The 16308-nt window shown below is 38.7% G+C and overlaps 1 protein-coding gene across 1 annotated transcript in view; it reads right to left on the minus strand.

The window, feature by feature from the left end:
* The window catches only part of LAMA3 (laminin subunit alpha 3), a 107816-nt gene that overhangs the window by 67995 nt on the left and 23513 nt on the right, over positions 1–16308 (minus strand). The window contains exons 8-20 of the mRNA XM_018080963.2: positions 14131–14221; positions 12990–13121; positions 11522–11584; positions 10143–10184; positions 9873–10010; positions 8912–9046; positions 6130–6264; positions 4468–4605; positions 3979–4025; positions 2976–3075; positions 1714–1766; positions 1244–1349; positions 222–321 (exon numbers count right to left, since the gene is read on the minus strand). Coding sequence (XP_017936452.2) covers positions 222–321; positions 1244–1349; positions 1714–1766; positions 2976–3075; positions 3979–4025; positions 4468–4605; positions 6130–6264; positions 8912–9046; positions 9873–10010; positions 10143–10184; positions 11522–11584; positions 12990–13121; positions 14131–14221 — 1280 coding nt within the window. The remainder of the gene's footprint in view (positions 1–221; positions 322–1243; positions 1350–1713; positions 1767–2975; positions 3076–3978; positions 4026–4467; positions 4606–6129; positions 6265–8911; positions 9047–9872; positions 10011–10142; positions 10185–11521; positions 11585–12989; positions 13122–14130; positions 14222–16308) is intronic.

Here is a 16308-nt window from a genome sequence, read left to right on the forward strand (position 1 = left end):
GCAAAACAGGTATTGGTTATTTAAGGAAACAGGTTAAGAAATCTTATTAAAATAACAGAAGAAAACTGCCCAGGAAAATCAATATCAATAACCGGTACAATTTACAAACTTATTTATCAACAAATCCAGAACCTCACATGAAAGTATATCAAGGAACTTGTGGGCAGTTTCAAAAGAACTGTGCTGGAGCACGAGCTACCAGGAGCTACAGCTGGACTCACTCCTGACAGGTGGTCCCCACGACGTGCGCCCTGCACTGGCAGCTACCCATGGGCTCAGAACATGCTGGGCTGAGGGATCCTCCAATGTCACACTGGCAGCCTGTCAGGCAAAGAGCAGGAGCCAAATATCCCATCAGAAAAAGAGTGATAAGAGTTATCAGAAAACACACCTCACTTCAGCTAACTAAACAACATTAATGACTTGCTTCCTCTTTCTGGAGTCCTTCAGACTCTTTCAAATACATGCTAATACACATACAACTTGCAATTATTTTGAGCTTCCCAGATTTGTGTTGGGGTTTTTTTTGTTTCTCTTTGGAATGGGAAAAAAGCCACTTTTTAAAAAAAGCCCACAAATAATACACCATGCCATGTTACTAAATTCAGGGCTACAGTTTTGCAGAACAAATGTTTTGCAAATGTTTTGCTAGGAAGTCAGAATTTCTACAGCAATATCACAAAGAATAATTATTAAAAAACCCCAGACAACAAAATCCAAAACCTAACTAACAAAAATTGTAAGATGTTAATTTTTTAGAGTCTGGTATTCCAATATGTAATTTATCTTACAAGAATTGCAATATATGTGTTCATATAACAGTATATGCATATTTCTAACTGACACTAGACAACAATATTGAACAGCTATCTACAGGAGACAGGACTTGTGACACAAACTAACTAAAGGACAACTCTAGTAATGAGGTATGATTTATTGTACTAAGGAACAAGTATGACAAGGCTAATAATTTCAAGCTGAATTGAATGTTTCTAAACATGTATTTATGTCATAGTGTAAAAGCATCTTGTTTTCTGAGACATGTTAAGCACTTGTAATCAATCAAGGGTAAAAAGGCAAAGTAGGAGTTGCACAGATTACAAGCAACTACCAGCAGTAGTGCAAAATGCTATGCACACAGGTAATCCAAACATCCCCATTTTAAAAATACAACACAGGAAATTCTAAAGACTTTAGCACTAAGTGCAAATATTCTACTAGAGATGTCCTTCATTCATTTTACCTCGGCAGCCAAAATAATTCTTGTTTTCAACAGCATAATAACCAGCTTCACAAGTGTCACAGAAATCTCCACAAACATTAGATTTGCAGTAACAATGCCCATTTTCCTGTGAAGGAAACAGTTTCATCAAAAAATGTCTCAGTAGCTTTTCAGAACTCTAATCTTTCAATACTCAGAATTCCCTGTAATTCTAAAGAGAGAACTTTCTAATGTCAACAAAAAATACTGTCTGGACATAACTTATATTATTTATCATCTTCAATAAACAGAGTAGAAAATACGTAAACTCAAGAACATGAACAATTTTCAAAACTTTATACATCCCTAGGATGTATAAAACTAATTCTTTGCTGTATAAAACTAGCTACTTCATGTGCAGAAGCAATAATCAGTACTAAGATTTCTACCTTACCAAATGTTACAACGATTTATCTTTACAATAAATAGTATCTCTTTTAATTTCACTTTACCTGCTGACATTCTCCGACTCCACTTAGTGTTCCACTCACATCACACTGGCATGCTGCACAAATGAAAAACAAAAAAAAAAAGACAACCAGCATTTTGTCTTTGAAGGGAAAAACCCCCACCATCTTGAATCTTCAATTTGGAGTCATTCTGCCACAAGGTGGATTTTGCTCTGGAAGGTTTGGAACAGCAGATAAATAATGGTACAAGGTGAGAAGAAAATGCAAAGGAGAAAGAATAAGGATTTCTAAGTATGTGCAATTTACTGGTGTGTTTTCAAGTGATCTAACTTGTATTTGAAAAAAAACAAAACAGTATTGAGTTTGAATTTACAATTGTTTTCTTTCTTAGAAACATTCAGACAATTGATGCAAAACAGTTTCTTCCAGCCTGACTGGCACCTTCTATTCTGCAGTGCTGCTCTGGGACCAGTTCAACTCTCCATATGAAACAGAAATGGAGCAAATATTGCAGGAAGGAGTTTTGCAGACCTAGAAATTTGGTGAAACCCAGTATTGACTCCGTGGCTGAAGGCAGAGATTAATTACATGAAAGACGCAGTACTTAATATTTGAGGAGTTGTTTAGTATTTAGAGATCTAGAGTCAAAGATGTAATGATACCAGTATCAGCTCTAAAGTTACTCATCCTATCTAAGTGGCTGTTGTGGTGGAACCTGTTGGGAAGAAAATAGTTGGAGAGAATCTTTAAAGAATTCTTGTCTTTATCCTTTTTAATCTTTATAATCCTTTTTGATCTTTATAATTTTTATTGTCTGTCTGAGAAACAAACACTCACTGTTAAAAAACATTGAAAAATCACAGATTATTATAAAGACATAAGCCATAACAGATTTGACACATCCTGTGGTCACAAGGAGGTTTTATATTTCTTTGCAACTAGGAGATCATATGAAGTGACAAAACACTTTTTTCTCAAAACAATGAGTCAAATTCTGGTTTCAGTGTTACAGGCAGAAATCCCGTCTCACTCCAGAAATTTGCCATAGAGCTGTATGAAGTGCACATTACTGCAACTTAGAGCACACCTTGGTTCAGCACTAGACAAATACTCATGATATTATGGTCTCATTTCTCAAAGTAACTGCTGGTATCATGGGTACTTTGTTGCTACAACTAAGTAGCATAAGAGACATGCTGTTAATATAAGTTGTGAAAGTCCCTGAACATCAAAGATGATTTCAGTGAATACAGATGAGTTTTAAAAGAACTTAACACATTTCATAAGCCAAAGAAATATGTCACCTGTACATCCCTCAGGGTTTTCTCTGGCCAGGTTCCAGTACAACGGTTTGCATTTACTACAGGTAGGACCTTCAACGTGCTGAAGACATTGACAGTAGCCCTAATGAGAGAAAGGAGTAAATATGAGTTCATCTGTTTCATAAAAAACACACTCCTCTTTTGTACTAAAAAAAACCCTATTATTATTAACAGCTCAGGCAGTTTACTGATTTCTAGAGATGCAGGGAAATTGAGGTTGATTCAGATTTCTTAAATTCAGAAAAATTTAAGAAGTCTATCCTATCAGCACAGGATTTTTGCACCCTGGATATTTTTTATGTATCTACTCGATTCTAAATGTCCCAATGGATCTACTTTCCAATTCTTTCATAGCCTTATTATAACTGCTATAAGTATAAAAAAAATATTTCCTTAAAAATAATAATTCATTTTCACATTTACTCTTTCCTTTATTGCTGGAAGACACACACAGCTGTATAAAGGAACCCACATAGATAGCCCTTCCATCCATCAGACTTACCCTCTAGGTTGTCTTAGCTACACATTTAGCAATGACTGTGATTTCTAGTAATATGCTACTACTAATAACCATCATTGTATTAATAACAATAATAGTGGAACAGCAAGAGTTACAAAGACATAATAATTATTTCAAGAATAACTTGATGCTGAAAGGGCCTGCTGCAACCCAGAACCAGGTCTTTTGAGACATGCATGGGCTTATAGCTGCACGTATATATTAGTGTTACAGCATACCAAGAAGACATAAAGAGTATGCATATTCTATATATAAAAGATAAAAACCCCTACCCTTGACAGTAAATTGCACTGGTATGATCAAAGAACAAAACACAAAGTTTATTTCCACTGTTACTCTGCAAATAAGCTTGTGCAATTATTTTACAGTCTAAGAACTCAGGGCTTGAGCAATGAGGTGAATGTGTTCAGCAAAGGCACTTGAATGATTAGCAGATACTGTTAGCTGCAATGGTAGAATACTCACAGAGTGAGAACCAATGCTCCCGGAAGGGTCACATTCAGGGCTGACATCTTTATAAAGCAAACACATTGAAAGATCTTTTAAAAACAGAGCTGTGGAATGTAGTAGTGCAGAAGTACAACGTAGCAGGTTGGGCTTTTTAATATAGTTACTTTGGAGGGACTCAAATACTTAACCTTTAATATTTTTCAAATGTGTATTTAGCCTGATTTAGACTATTTGGTCTTGTATGCAAAGTAGTTACTTGAAAACCCACAGATATTTTCTTAATGTTTCTGTGCTATCATCTAAAAATAGGTTTTAATATTACAGTTCACTTAATGAAATAACACACAGAATGACAAAATAGGTGAATGACAAAAAGTATGTGCTCCTGGGGGGTTCCTCCCTTCCCAGGTTTCAGGTTTTCTACAAAACCTGGCATGCAGCAGACCGTTCCGGAGAGCCCTGCAATCCCAGTCAGAATGCAAGATTTCCCCTCCCAAGCATTACCTTCGCAGTATGGAAAACTGCTGTCAGCAGAAAGGCATCTGTCACACCGTTGTCCTGTGACGCCTGTCCAACAGGGGCACTGCCCCGACAGGGGCTCACACACTCCACGCTGGGAGCCCTCGGGAGAGCACCGACAAGCTACACAACAACAAACTGTCAGTGGTGGGAGGGTTCACCCCGTAGGCACCAAGCAAAAACTTTCCAAAACTTAAGTACTGAAGAGGTTTTCAATATTATTTGTGTAGAGTGTTCTTCAGTTTTCTTCCCAATAAATAGCTCACAGGTCCTTCTATAACTCCCAGGGTCCGTGGCCCTACGGGGAAACTAGGAGTTTGAGGTGACCTGTACCATATGGACATGGTTTTCTTCCTCTGATCTTGACAGAAACAAGTAGGATTATCTGGAACCAGAATGAAACTCTCTTCCTCAACTTCTTTGTCCCATCCCAATAGCAGGCTTGGGTTTGACTTTCTGCTTTCTTGATCTTTTTATGGTTACAGAAACCACAGGGCAAATTCTGTAATTAGATCTCCACCTAAAAATATGATGTCCAGAAGGGTTGCAACTAGATGATCTTCACAGTCCCTTCCAACCCAAACCATTCTATGATTCTATGAAAGACAGAATCTCAATCTGCATGCCCATCACAACTTTGGATCTGTGGGCAGAGGAGGCCAGAGGCAACCTTTGAAAAACACCATGCAACAGTCTTGTTCCAGATTCCTATGTAAGGCCTCAGATGTGAAATGATTTATGTACACAGGGTAAATAAGAATAATGCCACAAAAAAGAACAATGCTGCTGCAGCCCAGGGGATTAATCTTTGCTCAGATAGAGTCTAAGGGTTAATTAGTTACTGACAATTACTTTAGAGAAATAGGAGCCAGTCTCCCAAAGGGAGACAAAAAAACCAGTCGGATTGGGTTTTGCTGTGGTTACAGTGATTAACAACAGCAGAATTATAAGGGTATGTTCCTTCTTTAGCATTAATAATATTTTGATTTCTAGGAAAGAGTAGTCCTGTTCATAACGAAAAAAGAGCTTGCTGATATTAATGACAGAGCCCGCAGGCTTCCATCCACGTGATGTGAAAAAACTATCAACACGTTCTGGGCCTGACCCACATGGGCAGGAAAAATTGTTGGTATGATGGAAAATTTGCAGAGTCATGCCCATCAAGAACAGGACTTACAGTGCAGTGTTGGCACACATGATGAGCACACACTACTGCACTTACCATAAAGTTTACCGGACAGTGTGTCAAGTATTAGAAGCCCAAACCAGTTGAAACACAGCCTATGTTCTGTAAGTTGAGTGAGCCAGAACTCATAAATACCCATTGCCCAGCCTAAGCTTTAGATTTCATATTTTAAAAGAGACACACAACTGCACCAAGGGCAAACATTGCCATGCTCACATTAATCCAGCTAGCACACGAACAGCAGTGACGTGCCAGGGAGGACTATCAGAGTGTGTGCTGGTCAAGAAGACTGGCCACTGCCTGGATTTTCAGTGTTGTTGATGCCAGCTTTGGATGGAACAAAGCTATCATGGTTACATGGGTAGTTTTAGATGGAAATATATTAGAGAAAATTTATTTTCTTCTGCATTGCAAATACAAGAAGGAAAACCCCAGTAAAAGGAGAAAAGACTTTTACTCACGCAAACAGCTGGGGTAGCTGTAATATCCTGGAGCACACTGATCACATCTAAGTCCAGCGTAGTTACTATGGCACAGACACTGACCTCTAGGATCACATGTATTCTCCACTGAGCCGACACCATCACATTTGCATTCTGCACAGAGGAAAAAAAAAAATCTGTCCTGACAGATACATGTTTAAATCATCAGTTATTTAAATTAGAATTTGCAAAAAAACCCCTTATCTTTAAATGTAAATCAATCATGAGAAAACCAGACAAACCATTATTTTACCACCAAAAATTAATACCCTGAAATAGATGTTTATTCTGTAACTGCCTCCTCAACCATTGATGATCACATTCCTGCAATTCTATAATGTCCAGTTTAGAGATGCCTTGCAAAACGTGTAAGCGACAGAAATCCATCTTACAACATGAATAATGTCACATGAGAGAAGTACTTCACAGCTTTAAAAAAAATTACCTCTAAGAAACAGCATCCACCAAGCCAGACCAGGTCTAGTGGCTACCAAGATGTGTATAAGTAACAATGCACAAGCACAAGCTCATGATGAACAAGGTAAACATGCCAACATCTTGATTCTACAAGGTGGCAAGCAGTGCATTGCAGTAATCTGCATGTAACACTAAAAGCATGTTGTCAGACTATAACTCCACAAATTTCTTGTGGAGTTATCACTATTTTGGCTAGCAACTCCATCACAGATAACATGTGCTATTTTATTGAGATGATGCTGGATGTTACACAGGGTCATACTTCATAGGGACACAAATGGGAGCCCATCTGGGAATCCCAGACCTCCCAGGTACAAGCCAAAGTGTTGTAGTTAATCCCTTGGATTTTATGACTGACAGAAATGGCGAACTGACAGAAATATAAACCCAAAATATTCATGTTTCTGGATGCCCCTTTTGGTTCCTTTCTGCTTCAGTCAAAGACATCTGACTTTATTCTGTTTACTTCAAAGATGCTTGGAAAGATGCAGGGTTTGCTAGGAAGTTAGTATAAGAGAAATATGAAGTATGAATACTGAAGCTTCCAAAAACTAGAGTCCACCTCTAGCTGAATATTATATTGCACTCTATCCTAATTTTAATACTACTGTTTTGTTAGAAGGCTTTATTTTGATATCACTCTATTTGAATAAACCTTCTATTGAGTTCAACAAGGCAAGACCAGAGAGATTAGTGTAGTTGCAGCAGCCCAAAAGTTATAGATCTATCTCCCTCTTGAAGATGACAACTCCAAACAGGAGTAGCAGGCTGGGCTACTCACTTTCCACCACAGTTTGCAGCATGCTGCGTAAAGTTTAAACCCAACCCATTGCAGCTTATTTTAACTGAACAAACTGTGAACTGCAGCAGTTTTGAGTAATCCAACTGACTGCGTTTTTGACTATTTTTATCTGTCTTTTACAATTTGTTTTGCATGCTCCTTTAAGCTTTTATGTCTCTTTTCAGCTTTTGGTGTTCAACGATCAAACATATTCAATATGGGTTTGATTTACTTTAAGATTGTTTCTTGATTCTGTTCTAAGGAAAAAAAAAGGTTATTTTAAAACCACTGAACACTGTGTACCAACAGAGAATCCTGATTTTATGTTTTTCATTAAAAAATGTTCATCTACTCCAGATAAAAACCACAGTCATGTGCTATTTCTTTGTTCCACCCATTGTGTTTGGTAACACAACACAACACCTTTGCAAAGTGTGGTAGTTTCACCCCAGCTGGCAACTAGGTACATGCAGCCATTCACAGCCCACCCATGGGATGGGGAGAAGAATTAGAAAAAAAGGTAAAACACAGCACTGTACACAGTGCTAAGAAGAAAATTAACCCTATTCCAGCCAAAATCAGGACACAAGGGCACAAAGAATTCTGCTGTCCATTCACAGGAGATAAAAAAGTGTATAAGCAGAACTGATATAGCCAACAACCAAAAATAACACGGTAGAAGAAAGTAAATCATAATGGTCTACAAAAATCTTGTTAATCTGAACAGGAAAGCACATACCAGAACCCAGTAATAGTCTATATTCTTTCTCAACATAAAGTTTACTAAGGATTAAGGGCCCCTCTCTCACTCACTGCAAAGGCAGACAAAACCTAAGGTCCAAGTAATACTTGATGGAGTCTTCATGCACACACAAGACTGTTATGTTATACTCCAAAAGTACATATCAGAAGTTATACTTCACTGATTTCCTTCTCTTGTAAAAAAGCAGGCTAGTCCTTGGTAGCACATACTTTGGGGAAACTCCATAGAGATTTTCCACGTTTCATGATTACACAGACAGAGGTTGGCCTGGTGACTGTCAGATGATCTTAAAACCAGGGAGAAATCACCATGAAGGGCAAAATGGGAGCTTCAGATTTTCAGAACACACATTTTACAAGGTACCAGACACAGACCCTCTGCAAAAGTAGATCAGTTCCTTAGCAGCCAAGTCTGCCCTGTTGCTGTGGGCCTTCATGTGAGAATAGGCTGTGGTTATTAGTAAGACAGCTGTGCTGACTGACGGTACATCAAATAGTCTGATCACGCAGAAAAATAAAACAACCCTGTGAGTAAACAGACTATATAATTTTTCTCTACTATGGAAACATGCCTGGAATTGGAGAATTAGAGTATATGAGTATTTCAGCACAAGAGTGCCTGCCTATTTACTAGTGTGAATGTTGCTCCAGCCACTGCAAAAAGGGTACACAAAAAGGGTATGCTCCTGTCTGCCTTTTCAGGGGCTTGTTTGATGCTGTACGTGCAATCAGCAGCCTTACCTTGGCAGGCAGGGAACGAGTGGTGGCCAGGCTGGCAGCTGTCACACTGAAGTCCAGTGACCCCTGAGCGACAAAGACACCTCCCAAGAAAGTCACAGATTTCGGGCTGGGTACCTGCTGAGTTACATTCACACACTGCAAACGAGAAAAGATATTTCAGAGGTAGTCTCTGCACAGGCTCTCTTATCTTTCTTGAAATAAAAATATCAAAAAAAAAGTAAAAGCAACTCCCTGAGGCTCAACAGGATCAAAATTTTCTCATCAGATTTATTTTGATTCATAACAGCTTTTACTGATTGCCCACAACAGTAATAATTCAGCATCAAGGGAAACAATGAAAGAGCAAAAGAAGCTGGCTTGAAGTACTGGGTTCAATATCAGTGCCAAAGCACTACACTTGGCCTGTTTCCACTCAGAGTCTGATTGATCAATACCGAGCGGTATGCCAACTATTGAAAGTAGTTCCATCTCTCTTGAGATGGCATGAAACAATTTATGGCTTGGATTTACAATCTCAGGTGGGAGTGGTTAATAAAATGCCTAAAAAGACAGTCCAGAGATGGATATTAAAGTTCAAAACCAGTTGGTTTTCCAGTATCAATGAGAAAGAGGAACTTGGTACATCAAAGTGATGCTGCAAACTCAAACATAATTTTTTTTAAGAAAAACAAGGGTAAGTAACAGTAATGTTCCCAAAGGTATTCTAAATTTCATCAGTGTTACTAAATCCAACTCCAATTTGGAGTCTGGCAGCTGCATCACACAGTAAACAGCAACCAAGGAAACAGGGACATTTCTAGATTGAAATCTCCCCTCATCACATTTTTCTTCTTTTTTGACTTGTGTCAGTTTTGGGAGAGCCCTGTATGAACACACCTAGATGGCAAAAGAACTTCATCCTTTAGTATAAAACTTGGGTCTGTGTTTTGAATATGCTTGCCAAAAGGAATGTTTGGCTTACCCTGGCAGAAGGGGTACTGAAAATACCCCACTGAACAGGTGTCACAGGAAAAACCCCCAAATCCAGTTCGACATCTGCACTGCCCGGTACTTCCATCGCAGTCATCACCCAGCGTTCCTGCGCCGTGGCACTGGCATGCTGAAGAGCACATTCATAAAGAAAACATTTGCAGCATTATGATCATAAAAGTTCTTATTTCCCTTGGAAGCCAGAGGCTGGCATTTACTCTGGAGCGCAAGCTCCAAGTGTCAAAGAAACTATGGCACTTACGCAGACACTGGGGGCCAAAATACCCTGGTTTGCAGCCACCTTCTAGTTACAAGAGGTAAGGAAAAGAAAGAAACAAAGTTAGTGCAAAAAATAACACAATTCCTTGTCATTTTGCAGAGAAAAACAAGATCAGTGCTTAGTAATTACTACTCTTGAACCAAGAAAACTACCTGTTACATGCAAATCTCATTTCAACAAACAATGAACTGTAATCGTGCTAGGTCTGCCAGCACAAATTTACAACTTCTACACAGAAGCTTTCATTCAGAGGCAGCTGCTTTTATGTCTTCAGATGCTGCTCTTTGAAAACGTAGATAGCTCAAGATCTGTTTTCTCCTGTTATATTCATTTTCCTTTGGAGTTTTCCTTCTTCTTTCTTTTAAAAATTTGTGAAAGAAGAGGATATGCAACAGAGCATACCCAGAGGCCTACCAGGGCAATTATTTTGGATGCTGTATGAAAGAGATAAGTGCTACAGGAGACTGAGGCTTTTTGGGTTGTGATGGCATCTGCAGACACTTTCAAGAAAACAATTGAGACTTGTAAATACATACATGGATTTGAATATACATACATGAATTTGTACTGTCTGCTTATATCTAAATGTCTGCTACATTTGGGGAAGAAAACACTTTTTCATTTGCCAACATAAATTCCAGTTTTATTAAAGCTAATAGAAATAAAGGTAAGCATGTTGATTTTGGGATATGGAAAAGGCTACAAGGGTTTTTTAAGTCATTAATCCTGACGTGCATTACAAGTACATAAGTGATTTAGTACTAGCTGTGATGATGTCTCTGTTCTGCAGTAGGATAACATATACTAAAAAATATAAGCCCACCAAAGGATTGGATTTCAGGCAGCTTTGCAGTTGGCTATATAAGAAATATGTAGTTCTCTTAGAAATCAAAGTCCTTCACTGCCAAGGGCAATGTACAATTTGCCAGGTGAAAGAGGATAGTCCTAAGGCAGAGGCCAGTTAGCATTAAGGAAGAGATTTACACCACAAATCAGGGGTTGTCATGTCAGAAAGTTGTACGTGTCAGAAAGTCTTGATGGATCTGTTCATTAGAGCACCAAGCAAGATGGTCAGCCCCTCCTGCAGATGTTTGCCAGAGGCTGGTCAAAGCTATTTTGATCCATAACTCTTTCTGGAACTAGCCCACTAAACTCTAATACAATATGATGAATTTCTAGCAAGAAAAAAGATTCTCTGAAAGATAAATGCCAACAGTGACAAAATTCCTACATAAATCTCCATGAAAGAGCAACCTAAATGATTCTATGATTTTACGAAAGAGCAGGCACCACTGAAACAGTGAAAAACAGCAACATGGGGAAAAACAGCGAAATGGGAAAAAGAAACACCAAGAACTTGCCTATTATGTCACCAGCCACAGCATCTCTTGGAATTGAAGAAGTAAAAGGATATACGGGAGTATCTTTAAAACAAAAGAAACAATGAGGTTTATTTGAAACAGACACATTGATTTCATTGAAAATAATGACAAACAATTAATTCATCTCCTGTCAATACAGAGAGCATGATATTCATATGGTTTCAGCTTAATTTTCTTTCAGTTAGGAACAGGGTAAGAAACATTTTACTTTTGATTTCCAATTCAGGTACAAACTTCCCTTCTCAAAATAACAGTATGAAAGGCCAGACATCATTTGGAAATTAAATCAAGTTGCTTCCCTGCTCCCTATATGCTTTCATGCAGAAAATTCACTTCCACCAAACAGTGTTAGGAGAGCTATCTAGGGAGCTCCATATTTATTTCAGACTTCCTGCTTCCAGCTGAAGGTTCATCTCCTTCTGTGTGGCATTACCACTTGCTACATGAACTGCCAAAATTCATGACATGTACAGTACACCTCCAGAGCTTTTATTTAAAAATCCTCCAGACTGTTGGAATGTCTTTCCCATTCTTAAACATTCCTGCATTAAGATGGAATCCAAAGCCCATGAGACAAACATCAGTGGGACTTAGATCAATGTCTACCCGAGCTGAAATTATTTAAAAACATTGGATTTCAATCAAGAGGATATATCAGATGTGACAATCTAGAATGCACTGTACAGGATTTATGCTATCACAGCCATTGAATTCAAACAACATTCAATTTTTACAGGTGGTTTTTTTTTGTTTCGTACGGTTTTCCTCTTCTTGTGTTTCTATCACAGTACCTTTATTTTAGTCAGACCTCAAATCTTGCCCCAGAACAATAACTATTTTGTCAGAAACACACTTCTTTCTCCTAAAGGCACAAAACATCCCACCGATGCATTTTTACAATCTTTTCATGGAGTCACAAGCTTCTATGCAGCAAATACAATCCTGATGTTACATTTTCTTCTCAGTTATTTTATATACAATTTTTTATGGTAAAAGCATTGTTTATAAGATATGCAAGTTCCAAATCCTAGGAGGTGTCAAGGAGAACACATACACAGTTTCTCTTCTCTCTCACTACAGTCATATTCTACTTCTTGATCCAAGTGGTCTTTATACCTAAAGACCCTGACACATGTTTAAATGATTTGTTCAAGGCTTTAGGACTGGAGTTCATGATTTACTGAGAGATAGGCTGTAGACTTGATGTCTTAAAAGAATGCAGAATTGTGAGAATGCAGCAAAATCTCTTTGATTTTCAAGTCATTACTGTTCTGTTAAATAAACCTGACTCTCTTCAGTATTATAACAACTGATTTATCAGATCATGTAAACATGTGAAGCTGAAATACCAGATGTTTTTTAACCAAGTCAAGTGTAATGAAAACTGTTAATTCTTTAATATGCCTTTAAAATAGAGAAAAAGAAGCATTTGTACTTGTATACTTACAGATACAAAATGGATAACCATAGAATCCATCAGCACAGCGTTCACAGTTTTCTCCCTGGAAATTCTGCTTACAGAAGCAGCGGCCAGACCCTTCCTCACAGCCTTCTGAATGCTCCAAGTTACAACTGCAGGCTAAATAAAGGTATCAGCAATTAGGCACTCTTTAGAAAATAATAATTTGCCTTTCACAGCAGCTCACAGTGCCATTATAACAATAAATTTGCAGTTCTGAATGACTCGTTATTGAAAGAATTAACATTTTCATGCAGTTTTTCCCAAGGACTTTATATCATCAATACATCTCTTAGAAGAAAGACCCATGTTATTTTCTTAGAGTGAATAGGGTATTTTAATTCCAAAATCTGCACATCATTACTCCACAGCACTGCAGCAATTATCTTTTCTGTGGCAACTTCTCATATCTCTCCATGGTCTAGGCTAAGCACCACACTCCATCCATGTTCCCTGACACACAACATGCAGTATCAAGGCCATGGCTTTGCTGACTTCCCATTCATTTCAATACATAACTGTATTTTCATCCCACCTGTGACATGGATCCTTCAGCCTGTTTGTAATCCAACCCTTATCTCTTACCTATACTCAGTTCTTCTTTTTTAAATGTTCCATTAGTAATTATCCTATTGCATCCCTTCCCAGTCAATAGGTTCAGCATTGCATAAAATCAGAGTAGTGATCCTTGTGACCTTTTGAGCTATAGAACAAAATCTTCAAGTGACCAAGAGCCAAAGGATACCTCACATGTACATTAGAGAGCTAAGAGAAGCAAGATCATGAGAAGAGATGAGAGTGGCTCCCTAGAGGTCCTGAGGTCCTCCTCACTGTGGGGTGTGTAGCAGTACCCCAGGTTTCTGTGATCCTATCTCCTCACAAGCCTTTACTGCCTTACTTCCTCCTATTGTCCTGCTGCTGGTTGAAGCTTTATGCTCATATGACACATAAGTACAGAATAATACAATTAAAAAAGTCTAAAGCAAGACAGAAAGTCATTTGCAGATGTTCCCCAACATCTTTTGGCCACTTCTTCATTTTTCCTCCCCAAAAGATGCATCTTATGCCTTTATTATAGACAAAAACTCTCAAACCACCACAAGAAGATACTGCATAGAGTAGGACTCACGTATACAGCCATCAGGAGCTCTCACTGGCACACCATAAGGACGATAGTAACCTTTTGCACACTTCTCACAGTTAATACCAGCTGTGTTATGCTGTGCAAAATAAAACAAAAGGAGAATATGAGGTAAAAAGAGGAACTTGGAAGAATTAAGAAACAGTAACATCCTGCTTCTGTATACAACTAAGAAAGGATTGGCACAGGAAAAAAAGGGAATATGACTGCAATGAAGACAGCAATCATCATGCGGCCTTCTTTAACCACCTATTCTCTACAGGTTTCTGAATCATGGTATTCTTGCATAAAGCAGCTGAATTTTATCTTTAAAACACTATAAAGAAAATAACTATTTAAAAAATTATTTGGAAAATTCTCTTTATATCATGATATATCTTCTTATCATTCTTATGATATCTGCTTTCTTATCATAATAAATATATTTTTCAAGCAATCATGAATTTTTCCTCATACTATATATCAATTTTTTGCATACCCTGTGTCTAAGATCAGCCATATCAAAATAAACCAAAACCTAAACAGTCCAGTCAGCACAAAACAGATTTTTCCATTAGAAAAGTATATGTCTCTATAAATAAATGTTTTAGGCACACAGAAAAAAAAATCCTAAGTAATTTGAACTACAGTAAAAATATGTAATTGCGCTGTGAACACAGTCCTGAGTATATTTCAACTCGTGCAGCAAAGCTCTCTCCTGCAATGGGTCAGCAGGAGTCTGCAGCAGCAATGGCAAGTACCAGTTCAATAAATCATGGTCACATGAAGGCATCCTGATGAGCTTATAGATGTGTGAGCAGGGAACCAGAGCAGGAAGCTTTGCCCTGGAGCAACCAAAGCAGTTTCCCCCAGCTCCCACTCGCTGTTTAGTTCCTCCTTAGGGAGTGTTGCAATTCAGGGCTGAGCAGGGACCCAGTATTTACTAGAGGGACTGGTGGGCAGTTATCAACAGGGCAGCCAGGACACTGCACATTCTTCAGAGACTACTGGTGCTAACTCCAGTGGCACACCAGAGGCACCAGCCCAGACAGAGCTTCAGGAAGAGGATGCCACTGTCCAGGTCTGGGGCGGTGGAGAGTGCCCGGGCCTCTCCCTGGAGCTTGGGGCAGGTCATTAACCTGTACAGAGCTTGGGGGTAAGGATCAGAGGACAGGCCAGCACAGCTGATACTGCAGACCACCTGAACAAGAAGGCAAATGAAACCTTCTTTAGGGAACAAGAGAAGGTGTTATTACTAAGATAACTACAGATACTACAGAGAACTAGAGATACTACAGATAACTTTAGTAGGGCAATGCAGCAAGGTGCAAGTAATCCAGAAATTATTCTGAATGTATGAAAGACAATTTCTGATGTAGAGGTTCATGAACCACTTAGGGGAGATGCTCTGTTCCAAATGGCACCCACTAACAAGGAAGAACATGTGAAGTTGAGGGCAGCGCTGGCTTCAGTGATCCCAAGATTGTGTATTTTACGATTCTAAGACAAGCAAGCAAGATTAATAGCAGAATTACAATTCTGGGCTTCTGAAAAGCATATTTTGCCTTGCTCACATAGCTGCTTTGGGAAGATTCTGTGTGAAACTCTCCTGGGGGGAAAGAAAACCAAGAGAGGCAGTTGATTCTCAGGTACAGCCTCCTTAGAAAAACAACAGTTCTTTCCAAGGTGCAAGTATGGCAGAAGGCCAGAACAGATAAACACAGATTTCCTGATTGACCTCTAACTCAGAAACAAAGTACACAGAAAGTAGAAGCAGGGACAGGCTACTTGGTGGCAATACAAAGATATTGCCCAAACGTGCAGGAGTGGAGTTAGGAAAGCTAAAGCCTAGCTGGAGTTAAAACTAGCAAGGAAGATGAAGTGCAAAAGGAAAAGTTTCTAGGAGTAGAGCAGCAGCAAAAGAAAAGACAATGGGAATTCACTGCTCAGTGTGGAAGGAGATCCAGTGAACAAATCATCTTAGAACACACAAAGGACTGGAAGGTGACAGGACATATTTAACAGAGGTCACCTAGGGCAAAGTATGCCCAATCAACTTCATGAATCTCTCTTACCAAAGGTGCACAGCAATAGGATGAGAGGCAACAGGCACAGATTGGAACATGGGAAATTCCAATAACATATTGGGGGAAAAAATTATCAAGTCAAACACTTGAACAGGTTGCC

Source organism: Manacus vitellinus, unplaced genomic scaffold, assembly GCF_001715985.3.
Source record: "Manacus vitellinus isolate BGI_N305 unplaced genomic scaffold, ASM171598v3 scaffold_1_pilon, whole genome shotgun sequence".
Classification (NCBI taxonomy): domain Eukaryota; kingdom Metazoa; phylum Chordata; class Aves; order Passeriformes; family Pipridae; genus Manacus; species Manacus vitellinus.